Raw genomic sequence first — 14,888 nt, forward strand, 5'->3', positions numbered from 1 at the left:
CAGCTGATCTAAAGAATAAGGGCTCTGTCAAGCACTTTCACTCAGAGGTAAATGCAGGTTGACCCAAGAGTTGTAATAAACTTCCCTGACACTGAAAGACTTGACCTGGAGGCTTTGTCACTTGTGATTTTAGTTGAAGATTTACCAGTGTTTATTTCTAGCAGAGATGTTTATCTAAAGATATTTGTAACCAAAAATTAATTCTGTTGAAACAAATAAGGGACTGTTTCACTTATTTCTGACAAAACTTGTGTGTTGCTAATTTTGTTCACATTGATCAGAAATTTGAAGTAGAAAAAAATATAAATATCCAAAATAATTCGGTAATTCCTGGGATCCATGACAGATACCTAAGTCCAGCACAAATAAGATTTATCTATCAAATCCACAGAGCCCAAAAGGCTGAACTGCACCATCAAGAAGTTTCATATATTTATTCCCTCTTCCTTCATTTTGCAGGCTTAGCATCCCCATCTGAAAATATGTGTGATCACATGCTGTATCCAAATTGGAGGGGAACAGAGAGACAACTTAGTACAAGATTAAATAAAGAATTATAATATTTTGTACACAAAATCTTTGAGTGTAAGGAAATTGGTGGCAAGAAAGCCAGGTAGAGGGAGTTTTGAATGCTGCTGTCCCCACTGATAAATACTCTCACAGAACAATTTTATGTTAAGCTATGTGTTAAAAAGTACAATGTTTATAGCAGTTACAGTTAATATACATTGCAGCTCATGAAGAAAATAGGATGGGCAGAGAGAGTAAGAGGCGTCTCCTTACCAAATGTTTAATTTACAACATCATCAGGGTTGCATTGCACCAAAAGTTACATCTTTAATGTTAGTAATTACCCAGAAACCAAAATCCAACCACTGCATGTAGCTCAAATGCCAGGCTCTGTAGTGCTTAGCCCAGATGCTGCAAAAAAGTGACTGCAGTGAGCTGTAGCCAAAGACGACATGTGGCTGCTCGTATTCTAGTACATAAACATTTATATTCCAAACTGATGCACATAAAGGCTCATGTGGTAGAAAACAGCTCTTCCAGAAGATGAATTACACTGAGCATCTGGCTGGTAAAGCAGAAGGTCTGCTCTGTGCTTCAAGTGTCAGCCTGGCACTTGTGTGCTCCAGGGAGAGCACACCAGAGCCCAGGACAGGGTACTGCCAATTCCAAATAGGAGGGGCTCACAAGCATAACAAGCATACAGAACAATAAAATTTCATTATAATCTAATGTGAATTTTTTTTTTTTTTTTTTTTTTTTTTTTTTGTTACAAAAAAATTTAGAGGCATTTGGTGCTCTGGACTACTATTACTATTGGGTATTACAGCTTTTTTGCACATTTCTTAATTAGACATTTGGCACCTACCATTTTCAGAGATAATTCATGAGCAAGCAGCCACTATTATGAAGACAGTCCTTGGTAAGCCAGATGACATTTTTTCCCTAGTGAGCACAACGTGACGTGTCTCATGCAAACCATGAGATGAATAGAAGTGTAGGGACTGAGGTCATTATTAACTTTCAGAAAGAAGGTTTCAATCTCTGCTAGTAACTGTGAGACTAATTGAAACAAATACCTCTTCTGAACACACTAAGATCTGTAAATTTGTGACGGCTGACAACTATACTCTAGGTCTGTCAAACTGTACTTTCAAATTAGTCTACTTCAAAACTTTTTGAAATGTTTCAAGTCTCTTTACTAACACTCAAAGGAAATATACGATGAATGTAAGAATTATTTATTGTGCATTGTTAAAATATTTTCACATAGCCTTGTTTGAAATATGGAAGAGTTCCCTCTAAGTCCCTAACAAATTAATGCCAATGAATGAATAATAACAAAATTCTTCTTTGGCAAGGGCTGTTTTTTTTAGTTATTCTTCAGACATCTAAAATTGACAAAACAATTGATCTGAGGCACAAATGGAAAACAAGAACTCAACTTTTAAAAAGGGAAATTTGAGCTATGCATTGCATAGCTCAAGTGCATTGCACATCTTCTGAAGCCTAAGAGAGAAAAAGGTTTACAGAAATCTGTCTATTGACGGCACACTAGGTATCTAGATTCTAGGTTTATTTGTTTTAGCTTCATTATGCTGTTGCCTATTGTTTAGTCTATTAAGACAAACATGTCATAGGAGTTTTATAACATAGGGGAATGTTAATTTTCAGTTTAAATTACTACTGTCTGATTTTCTTGTAAGATTTAGAATTTCCATGTACTTTTTTCCATTTTATTGGCATTTCTATGCCCAAAATTCAGCAGGTTTATATGCTTGAGGCACAACCAGTTCAGCTGTCATCACTATGTCTATCTGAAAAGACAAGTTGTTGGTACTTTGTATGTACAACCTCTGTGTGTCCACAACACTGGTGTTCAAACCTTGCTTTGTGCAGAGGGGTCTGCAAAAGCTTTCAGCACTATGGGAATGTCTCATGCACTGATGCCCAGTAGAGAATCCCCTGTTTGATATTCAGAGTCACAGAGGGATATAACTCAAATGGTTTTAGTATTGATTCATGTTAGCCAAGGAAACCATGTAGAAACCTTTAACTGATCTATATTTTTCTTCTAGGCTCTCTTCTGCTGGGTCAGAAATTCTGCATCTGGAAAGATTTTGCTAAGACTGCATGCTGTGAAGGCCTAAGACTTATACAGACAGTCATCAAATCTTAAGGAAAAGCAACTGCACCGACTGCTGGTCAAATGAAAAATCTTCCTTGCTGTCCTAGCACTCCACATGGGTGTTGAAAAGCATATTTAAGCTCTAAGCTACTTCACCTACAAGAACAAGCTTTGGAGGACTGATGTCAGGGGCAAAATACTTTTGCATTAGTGCCATTTCCACTCATGTTCAGTTTGGGGTTTTCCCTCTCTGTTCTGGTTTGTATTAATCCTGAATTTGCATTTACTCATTGCAATATAAACATAGAGGTTCAGTGTAGAAATGAATGTGATCACAACAAACTGAAGATCAATCTGAACTGAACTGAACAATCCTATTGTCTCTGTGAGGTAGGTGACAGCCAGTTCAGAGAAAGCTGATCCCAGCTAAAATATTATTCCTTGTAGCATGAAAGCCTCTGTTTCATAATATTCAATGTTTCAGAGATATAAACTAAGAGGATTATGTTGTCATTGTCCCTTGTCATGCTTTAGAACAGGTGGAAAAGTTAAGTAAGAATGGAATGGAGTTTCAGAATCTCTTTGGCATTTTAACTTTTTGCAATGAATTAATTTTTATTCATCTCTTTAGTAGTCAAATGTCTATATCCCCTGTAAGTACAAGATTTCAATTTTTACTAAATAGTTTCTAATGAAGACATTGATATTTTAGAAACTACACTTGAAAGGCAGAAGTGAAATACAGAACTTCACATCTCTATTAGACATAGGTCAGAGGCTGTGCAAACAGCACAGCCAAAAAGGTAAAAGCCATCCATGTGTGGGACACTGAAATACATTTCTCATACCTTCTTTCTTACCAAGTAGGTTCCAATTGCAGTGAAAAAAACCCAAATGTATAGTGTGTTCCTAGAATATATAAATATTTAAGAAAAGTTTAATCATTCTGAAAACTTTAACTCTGGTACTCAAAATTACATTGAGGTGTTTCAGCTTTTGCACAAGTTAGTGCATATCCTGCAAAATGCACATTATACACCAAACTTTCATCTTCATTGCTAAGCAAAAAATTGCAGGAGTATAAAAATTATTTATACAGTGAAAATTATTTGATTCTGTACTAATTCAATTCTGCTCTTCTAAATCTCAATTACTTTCACAAAATTTATAATTTTTCTTTTGTTTTTTTAAAACTCTAATTAAATGAGAAAATGTTCAAACACATCTCAAATGCTTCAGACAATCAATAAATGAGCTTTATCACCTCTGAAACTAATTTCCATTAAACTTTCTGTGAGACTCACAAATGCAACATACAGTAATACAATGCTTCCACCAAATCATAACTGAAATAGAAAATTATCTGAATAACTTATCATATTTCAACTCATGAACATAGATGGGTAGTGTGATGAGGGAACCACTCTTTGAGCTGTAACACTGTCACATTTATTTTCTTATGATCATTCTTTGCCTCATTTGCAAAAGGGAAGAAAAATGTCTCAGAAAGTGTCTGAAAAATTCCCAATAAATATAAAAAGTGTGGAGCTGCCTATTTAAAGCACCAGTATGTGTCCACAAACATTTTTATGCATTTATTACTTCAATTTACATTTTCTCTGACATACAGCCAGGTAAGATAAAAGACTTATGAAAATTCCTTCCAGTTTTCTGGAAAAGCCTAGGAGTTTCCCAACACAGAGCTCTACAAAAAATTTTAGAGGAATAATCAACAAAAATAAAAATATTATTAACATTTAAAATTAGTACAGGAGCATCTTTTGTGCAGCAAAAGGATTACCTAGGTATTTTTTAAATGGATGTTTTTAAAACTAGGAGAGATCTATCAATGGACAGACAAGAAAGAAAGACCACATATTGAGTCCATGCTTGATAGTCTGCACAAGTTATTGTGAAGTACCACTTATACTAGGACTGCCACAGAGCTGTTGGTTTGAAAGGTTAATGACTGCAGCAATCACAATTTCAATTTACAAGAAATGGGATGACAGGAAGCCAAATACAAATTGGAAATGTCCCACTGTGATGACAGCTGAGCAACAATTCATCAACAACAGCATGGGAATATTGTAAAGCCAGAGTGCTGGGGACAACCTTTTCAGCCTGAGAAGGGCTTAGGCCTTATATTAAGCTCATTTTTCAAGGATAGTATAGAACCTCAAAAATGGCTAAGTTACCTAATACAGACATAAGTTCCCCCTTGATCATTTTCCATACAATAGTTGTTATGTTATCTGAAGGTGCTTATCCCATCTCCTTACATTTTCTTTGGTGTATATCCCCTTTCACTTTAACAAAACAACCACGGTCCCAAAGGCATTTCAATCATCTTTGAACATTTCCTGCAATAATACTCTAGCTCTTGCTTACTCAGAGCATAAGCTGTACTACAATGTGATCTGGGACTTTCTAAAATTTTCACACAAAGATGCTCTGTGAGACCCTGTGCTCCTTCTGCCTGGATTTTGCATGTATTTTGTGTTCAGTGGAAAATCAAATTGATGATAATAAATCAAACTTTGTAATCATCAACACTACAGAAAAGCAGGTGCATTCTTACTGCATTCTTATCTGAAGTCAGTCAGAACTATGTGTAAGCAATTTGAAGTCAGAAATGACAAATAACTGGAGGTAAGTTCTGTTCATCCCTTTCTCAGAAGAGACATCCTAAAACTCAAAAGGATTCAAAGAAATAAACAAGCTGGAGAGAGAATCTATAGCAAAAGCTTTTCAATTAGTACTAATGTGCTGTAGGATGTTGCTAGTTTCATCTAACAGGACCACAACATCAGCAGAATGACAATAATTTATGCTTTAATTTATCTTGCTCTATATACTTAAATTATCAGGTAAAAAGCATAAAGCACAGAGGTAGGATCTGCACAAGATTTTGATGACATCATGTTTAATATGTATGTGTCTGTGTCTTTCATTAAATCTTTTCAGTAGTTTCCTTCTTAGTGGAATGATTAAACAGAATATCACAGACTCAGAGAATGGCTGGGGTTGGAAGGGATCTCTGGAGATATCTGGTTGCACACTCCGGTACATGCAGGCCCACCTGGAGAGGATCCCCAGGACCATGTCCAGAGAACTAACTTTTGGATATCTTCAACAGGAAGATGACACAAACCCAGTAGGCAACCTGGGCTGGTGGTCAGTCACCCTCACAGCAAAAAAGTGTTTCCTGATGTACAGAGGGAACATCCTGTGTTTCACTTTGTGCCTACTGCCTCTGGTGCAGGCACTGGGCCCTACTGAAAAGAGCCTGGCTCTATCTTTACACCCTCCCTTCAGGTATTTCTATATCCTGGTAAGATCCCTGCTGACCTTTCGCTTCTCCAGACTGATCAGTCTCAGCTCCCCCAGGCTTTCCTCACAGGAGAGGTGCTCCAATCCCTTAAACATGTCTGTGACCCTTTTCTGGACTCTCTCCAGTACATCCATACTTTCTGGAAATGCCTTACCTAAAGCAGAACTGCCTTTTCTGCACAGACAGACATTTGCTGGCTCATGCCCAACGAAGCAAAGTCAGTGTCCAGCTGGGTGGCACCCAGGAGACGCCGGTACACGAAGCAGACGTGTGAAGCACACGGGATTAGCTGTGCTTGGAAATACTGGCAGGATAGCACCAAGCTGGATGACAACGTGAGAAGGCAGGTGGCCTGTGGCAGGCAGAAGAGGATGATGGAGCACTGTAAGGGGGGATTGGTCCAAGCACAGACCATGGGAGACATTGCAATGCCATTGTGGACCAGTACCCGTCAAAGCCACTCTAGATGTACTCGAAAAAACATAGATATGTGACAGGAAAGGTAAACTAATCAGCATAGACAAGGTGCTCAGAGAGCTGAGGTAGACTTGTCCTAGCAGTTCTCTGAAGTGATTACAGAACTGTGATCTAGCACAATATATTGCAGTAGAAACTGTTAACATGAGAAATAAAACAAACTCCAACTCAATAAAAAGCTTGAAATCATCCATTTCCAAAATCTAATGCCTGAGCTAAAAAATATGACTCTAAACTGATTTATCTTTGTAACAGTCACTAGCCCTGGGCATGCTTTACAGCATTTCAGATCATAATTGGTAACTTTGCAATGATATTATCCAAAAAAACTGTTGAAGTTCATGCCCATTAACTCTGTCTAGTCAAAGATATGTTATACATGCATGTCTTGAATGATCATGTACTGATAAAGAAATGAAACATACGGATAAAAATGTCTTACCATGTCTTACCATGTAAGTTCCAAGTAGAACTTACATCTGGGAATAGAAAGGAATATGAAGAGCTGGAATTTCTCTTTTCAGGAAAAGCCAGGAAAAGGTATCAATTAAAATACTTCCTTATAATCTATTTTCTTTCTCCATACTTCATTTTATGCAAAGCAATATCAAGGTTCTCAGTTTCTGAAACTCTAAAAATAATTATTCTTGGAGAAACAGACAGAAGGCTTATTTTATCTTCTATGCTTTGTACTTTTTTGCCTTAGATAATTAGGGACATTAGATCATGATTTGCAATGCCTGGAGAATATTGTCATTAGCAGGGGAATGTTCTCTGGAACCCTGAGGAAACGAAAAGCTTTTAAGAGCAATCACTGTTAATCACCAACATGCCAACATTATATACTTTCTGGAATTGATAATGATACAGACAGAACACATTAAGTGACTCTGTCTTGCTTGCACTGTAAGCTTTTGATAAAAAAATGTGTTTAAAACATCACTTTGCATGTCTTGCTTTCTTTACAGAATGCAGGAGAGCAAAAAACTCTGCAAGATTTATACTTCTTTTACAAGCTATTGAAGATATCCTCTCTGATTCCATAATGGAGCTTCATTGTGTTTTTATTAACTCATCTGAGTAGTAAATGCCATCGGCAAGAGATTGTCTCTTTTCACCCAAGAAGTGTGAAAGAAAAATTAAACTTCAAGGTGATAAATGCAATTAAATTAATCTTTAGTGTCAGCTTAGGAGGAGACATAGCATCTGCACAGTTGCAATACTTACAGCTGAAATTATAGATTAACATTAGACATTGATTATTAAAAAATTTGCCATTATTATTTTTAATGTAATATTTTTAAATATTTTAAATGCTAATGGCATTCAATATTCCACATATTTTTTTAATCAGATAAAGGATAGTAAAATAAATAGTGAAAAAGTATATTTTTTAAAAAAACAGAGTTCAATACTACTTACTAACATCTTTTTGAGTTTTATTTCTTTGCTGTACTTGCCATGCATACCACACATGTCCAAGCCAAGCCCAGCACTACAGGGCAGCTGTACACACTAGAAAATGAGTCAGACTACACCCATGTACTGGGGTCCTCAGCTGGGATCCCTGCCAAATAAAACATTGGACCTGCCACTACATCACACATTTTCAGAAAAAAAAAATCACAATTACTCCTAGTAAAGGGATCTAAGAAGTTTGTATATTTGTAGAACTAGTGAGGACTGATGAAGTTATCTACAGCTATTCACCAAATGTAAAAAGTCATCTAGTGCAGTTGAAATCAACTGGGAATACAAAAATCAAAATCTTTCTTCTTATTGACCAAGTTTTTCAGGACTCTTCCATTATTACATCCTTAGATAAACAACCTCAACACAACTTTCAATTTGTCCTTGAACAAAGCCCTAGAATATAATTTATACTTATTCTACTAAGAATAAGTAACTAACTTCTCCTACTAAGTTATAATTATTCTCTCCTTGATGCTTTCTATTTTGTCTGCATTTTTTGTTCATTAAATAGTTTAATGACTTTAGACCAATTGTTTCAGAGTGATTGTTTCCTCATCTGATCAGATATGCAGTATTTAGCTACTGAATCTCATGAGCTGCACTGCTAGTCACTCTTACACAGCTGAGACTGCAGTGGCACATCCCATAAACAGATTGCAAATTCAGAAAGGAAGTGCTTACATTCTTGAAACCTCTATATAAGATCTGAAGTTCCTTCTTTGTGAATTTACTCTGTGCTTCCAGCAGTTCAAGAGCTTCAGGTCTATGTCGTACTGTGGCCATTTCCATTTCATCTTCTACAGTGTCTGCAGAATACAAGAGACACAGAAGGAAAGCTCAACAAGAAATACTGGAAGTAAAAATACTTAACCCTTTCAAAAATATGGAGAAGAAAAAGGAAGAGGGAAGAGGGAAGAGGGAAGAGGGAAGAGGGAAGAGGGAAGAGGGAAGAGGGAAGAGGGAAGAGGGAAGAGGGAAGAGGGAAGAGGGAAGAGGGAAGGGAAAGAGAAAAGGAAAGGGGAAGGGGAAGGGAAAGAGAAAGGGGAAAGGGGAAAGGGGAAAGGGGAAAGGGGAAAGTGGAAAGGGGAAAGGGGAAAGGGGAAAGGGGAAAGGGGAAAGGGGAAAGGGGAAAAGGAAAAGGAAAAGGAAAAGGAAAAGGAAAAGGAAAAGGAAAAGGAAAAAAAGGAAAAGACAGTCTCTTAAATACTTGTTTTTGCAGCTTTAATGACAAATGATGAGTTCATTTTGAACTCATAGGAAAAGGGTGTCCATCATCTGCTTCTGTGGCTGCAAAGAATAGTGAACAGCAGTGATGATCCAGTAGCCTGCATATTATCTCATGAGTAGTAATAGCAATAAACTGGAAAGCCAACATTTTGCAAGAGTATGCATGATACATTCAGTATGACTTTTCTGTTTATACAACCCTGTGACCAAAGGAATCAATTTTATAAAACTTTAGTGACTCCAGAAAACTGAACATTTTCCTTCATTTAAGATAATGGATCTAAATTGACTGTATCAGGCTGGGATTTTTATTGTGAAGTTGTCCTCTGGAAAGCATGTGAAACTGATGTTGCACATCCAGCAGCAGGTCCTACTTTGAGTATTGTACAACTGACCCTTTAGGAGAACTATTATTAGAGGTGAGCAGCCTAAGTGGGGAACATGATAGTTTTTATGACCTCTTATTTAGGTAAGTAAGAATGTGGATATACACATTCAAGGTCTACACTTGAGTAGACCTAAAACTATGAGAATTAGCAATATATTTTTTCCTAGGTACAGTTTTCAGTGCGGAAGTCCAATGAAACAGCTAAAGGAACTTACAATAGAGTGCCAGCCACTTGTCATCAAAAATACGAATGTGTGTGTCCATTTCTAAGTACTGACAGCCTTAAAAGTAACTTATGTAGTAGTCCAGATTAATTTAATGAAATAACTGCCTTATTTTCATTTAAGAGATAGGAACTATAGAAATATAACAGTACAAATACCTAATTGTCACTTATACAATGCTGAAGATACATATTTCATTAGAATATGGGACTCTTTATTCTTAGAATAAAGTTTATTTGGTTCAATATTCATAAACATATAGAATAGTCAATTAAAGTAGTATTATGCCTACAGTTTCATGTATTTTTTTTCTCCTATAATGCAGAAATAATGGCTTTCAGCTGCTTGGGAGAAATTTGGCATCAGAGGATACAGTTCAGCTAAACAAAAATAAACAACCTTTAAAGAGATTTTTAATAATATATAAACTATTTGGAAAAAATCTTCACAAAAATTAGGGCTTTGTCCTTTCTCCTGTGAAAAATATGTTTTTGCTGTTAGCACTCTTCTCAGGAGGATGAACTCAGTGTGATCCAGATGATTTTTTTTTTTTTTGTTAACTGCAACCCAACACTGACTAAATTGGCAAAAAAAATCAACCTGAGAATAAATATCGTTGAAAGCTCACTTGTATTTTATATTTGAATTGTTACATGGGATTTAAATGGGCTTTGGTTTTAGACAGAAAAAGACTTAACTTTAAATTAGTTTTCTAAGTGCCCATTTGTAAAACATCTGGCTACCTAGAGAGATATCTACAAGCTTTTCTGGAAGCTAAATGAATACATATAATAAATGTGAGCCTAGAGATAAAGACCAGACAATGTGCTAAGCACAATATTTGGTATATCCTTAGCAGTAAACATTTTTATTGCATTTAAATGATTCAGTAAGCATGTAGAAGACTGCAATAGGTTGACAATGTTAATTTAAAGGGTCAGTATAACATTCTTTACACTCAACTTCTCTAGTCTCTTATAGATAGAAATAATAAAAATGCAAGATCATCATAAACTTCCTCAAAATCAAACAAGTGTGATGACTAAAATGCTGTAGCATTCATGAATCATTTGCAGGTTTTAATTTTTTTCTTCATACTTCTAGCTACCAGGCTGGAAAAGAAAATTCTATACTTTAAAATATGCAGAAAAGTGAAAATCTATTTTTACTATTTCTATTTTTATCTGTTTCTAAACAATAATGATTTCTGTGGAATTAGTTATTTCAGTTCTTTGGTTTATTCAACCTAGATAAGTTAGGAATACATTTTTTTTCATATAAATGAAATTTCATATAAACTCAAAACCAGAAACAAATTCACAATCCCTCATTAATGTACTAAACAAAATATTCTTACTGATTTCATTAATTAGTAGATTTCTTATAGGTAAATAGTAAAGATACTTTTTAATGTAAATGTCATAGGAGATATGAAATGTCATAGGAGATATGTTTTGAACCTTTCATTATTAATTAAAGAACAATATGGTAAAAACACTGCAAAAAACAAATGTACTCTTCAAACAATTAATATCTGTAAAAAATTGTGCACATGCATTTCCTTGCACAAACTCCAATTTATAGCTTCCCTAACTATTTAGTATGTTTTTCTTTTTCAAAACCATTGAGTGTAGTCCTACCCCAGTGTACTTGCTCATACACATATCTATGGAGTGATGGTTTTAAGTTTAGACTTCCTGGACTAGAGTACACAATGAAGTGTTCTTTTACATGCTATTTTCAGTAGGAATGCTGAAATATATTCAATATGAATGCTGAAACAAGATGATACATTTTTAGATAACCTTTGTAAGCACATATTGATAGAAGTGCAAATTCAGGCTATGTATATTTCAATAAATTACTTGTTTAAAAAATATTTTCCTGATAATTTCTCAGGAATTCACATAATGTGATTGCTATTGTAAGTGGTGCTGTTTTCATTCCTAGGACACTATAATGTTGCTTGTTTCATGCTAGCAGAAATTAAATAGCACATGATGTCAAAATTGAATAACAGTGTATATCCACAATGATAGTCTTATTCAAGATTTTCACTTGATATTCTTAATGTAGCACTTAATTATTGAGGAGATTACAGAGAAAATTATTGAATGCACCTTTTTTACCACTTGGTTCTCAAATTGGAAATATTTAATACTCATTTTAGTTCGACTTCTCTTCTGGTTTATAGAGTACTTTCAGTAAGGAAAATGTAAGTTTGATATGGTCAAGATTTCTGACACTGACTCCAAATATATTTGGTTACCTGTACATATGAAGAGCTTACAAATGTGCAAAGAACATGTCACTCTCCCAGAGACTTCAAACAAACAGATCAAACTTTTTATTCATTCTGCTCTATTTCCTTATCTGCTCCATTCCCCAGCCCTGGGAGTGTTCAGGTTGGATGGGACTTTGAGCAACCTGGTCTTATGTAATAGGACTGGACTAGATGATTTTAAAGGTTTCCCTTCCAACTCAAGCAAACCTGTGACTCTCTGATTCCTTTTATTGTCTAGGGCTATATTGCTCAGACCATGCACCTGAAAGTAACTTATCCAGAAAGAGTTATTAACAAGTGCCACAACAGTAACTGCAGATTTTAAGTTACCTTATTTTAAATTAAGACATATTAGCTAAAGACACCATGAGAAAAATAAATCAGTGTACATCCAGAAATTTAGCCCTTTTCATCTCAAATACTTAAAAGGAAAGCAAGCAGCTGAGTTTTCTCTACAGAGAAGGAGGATATGAAAGACAGTGAAGGGGGATAGTGTAAAGAAACAGATCTATACCTGTGAAGTCTTGACATTTAGTAGGGGTCAGTATTTCTTTCAACCTGTATGGTTGTCCTGGATTCACTAGACATGGGGAACTGCTCTTGCAGGCTTTTTTTACTGGAGATTGATTGATGTGCTTTATCAGAAGAGTATACAGGAAACACGTGGACCATTCAGCTTCTGGTTTTAGGTTCCCATATTAATGCTTAGAATTCAGTCAAATTAATCTACATTGAATTGGATCCAGAGAGATATTTTAAAATTTGCTACAGGAGTCAATTTATATAGGAAGACATTATAGTGTTATTGCTATAATTAATCTCTATCTAGGAAAACATATGTATTTATGTATTGATCTCTCACTCCCTCTGCCCCTCTATATTTATCTGTTACCTACTCTGGGGAGATTTTACCAAGACATTCAGTGTAATATCAGTGTCCTTTTCCTGTATATCCACATTCACATACTTTCTTTTCAATCTCATTATTTTTTTTTCTCTCAGACAACAACTTTAAGTCCTGTTCCCTAAATATTTTGAAGTTTTGTATTCAAAACCCGCAGGGCCATTCCTTTCTTCCCAGACCAGTTACAATTGTACCCCCTGTGTATTGAATAGCAAGCACACACAGACACGTGCATAAAAATGCAAAAAAAAATACCACTTTTCAAATACATGCACAGCAGGTATTAAATTTAACCAGGGAATCACCTGTCAACTAACTTGCAGATCATAAGAGCCAAGTGATAATCTTTGGTTATCCCCTCTGCTACAATTGCCAAGCTCCTGTGTGGCAGACCATGGCAGTGGTATCTTGCCATCCTACTCTGCATAGACAAATCTGTGCATCATTAGATTTTAAACCTTGATAAACCATATGATTACTTCAGCAGATATCTTGCCTCACAAATGAGCAGTTAATGAAACTGCAGTTAATGAAGCAGTTAATATAACTTCTGATGCATGCAAACCTAAAAAAAAAAATCAAATTAAAAAAATGAAAAATAAAACTTGCTTTGAGTAACAGGAGATGTCGTTTTGGCAGCCGAGCAGGGCAAGAGCTTCATAAGTCGCTCTTTAATGCTGCGTTTGGTACTGTTCTGAGCGTAGAGGAAACCTAAAAAATATATTATCAGGACTGTTAACATAGGCTTGAGAACAATTTCTGTACAAGCTGCAGGGTTCATCATTAGAGCAGAATCCTGATGGAAAAGGCCAAACAGATGGCAGCCACCATGAATCACAAAGGGCAACCAGAATTTTTGAAGAGGACAACAAAATTGTTTTGTCTTTGTATCTTTCCAGCATCTTTCCAATACAGGGGATTTTTGTTTGTCTGTGTACAATTCTTGCTAGATTTTTATAACCCTCCTTAAATTGTCTAACAGAGAATTGTCAGATTATTAATTTGAAACAACAGGAGGTAAAAGAAGGTATGTAAAAAAATTTAATGTTCAAATATTTTAAAGATTTAAAGTCTATTTAATTTTGAATTTTAAGATGGAAAGCAAAATCAAACCAAACTGAAATCTCAAATAATATATATATTTTGTTGTCCTTTCTGGCAGACTTCTAATTCCATGGCTGAGCTTTCCCATATAATGAATTCAGCAATTGTGATAACCAATCTGGTACTTTTGCCTTTTCTGAGTAGTAAAATATCAACCATGATATGTAGTCAGTCTCCCTTTAATATTTGGCACTCTACATGTATAAAATATAAATATTATTTATAATCTGATTTTAAAGACTCATTTGGCTGAATAGCTAGTGTTCATGTGCTATTAAGCAGGTGAACATCATCACCCTTATTTACTGTGATGGAAACTGTTGGAGTATCTTCCTATGAGGTCTAACCCACCATCTTAAAAAAATGGGTGATATGAGCAAGCATTGCCTGGGTGGATATTTGCTGCAAATGGCAGACTTAACACCTGTAAAACAGCTCAGCACCTGATTTATGTTCCTGAGAGAGGCAGAGCTTGCCTGGGACATTATGCAACTCCTGCACTTTTCATCTCGACTGCGTGCACGGAAAAACAAACACTGCTCTATGATGGCTCTTGCCACAACAGCCAGAGTGCAAAACAGATGGGGCAAGAGATGAAAGACACAACTGACAGGTCCTGTGCTAAGGGCACAGGCACCAGGATAATCTTTGATTATCCCCTCTGCTGCAATTGTACTGAATCCTGGTGTTAGGGACATTACGTAGAGCTGTTCCCAAGCCATCTTAAGTATGTGCTTATATTTGGGAACAGCAAGCAAGAAGCTTTAAGGATATTCAACTTTGTAAATAAAAGGGAAAAAATATCAGTTTGTATATGAGGTAAAACATTGAAGGAAAT

General features: G+C 35.7%; 1 protein-coding gene across 10 annotated transcripts in view; it reads right to left on the reverse strand.

Moving 5' to 3' along the window:
* Positions 1 to 14,888, reverse strand: part of KCNIP4 (potassium voltage-gated channel interacting protein 4) — a 384,348-nt gene that overhangs the window by 31,457 nt on the left and 338,003 nt on the right. For 6 of the 10 annotated variants that reach the window (XM_021554445.4, XM_021554436.4, XM_021554441.4 and 3 more), the window contains one exon: positions 8,601 to 8,725. In XM_021554445.4, the coding sequence (XP_021410120.1) occupies positions 8,601 to 8,725 (125 nt within the window). Of the gene's footprint in view, positions 1 to 8,600; positions 8,726 to 12,556; positions 12,769 to 13,555; positions 13,658 to 14,888 lie in introns of all 10 variants that reach the window. The other 4 variants (XM_021554440.4, XM_021554439.4, XM_021554437.4 and 1 more) reach the window with 2 other exon arrangements.

Source organism: Lonchura striata, chromosome 4 (genome assembly GCF_050655825.1).
Source record: "Lonchura striata isolate lonStrDom1 chromosome 4, ASM5065582v1, whole genome shotgun sequence".
Taxonomy (NCBI): domain Eukaryota; kingdom Metazoa; phylum Chordata; class Aves; order Passeriformes; family Estrildidae; genus Lonchura; species Lonchura striata.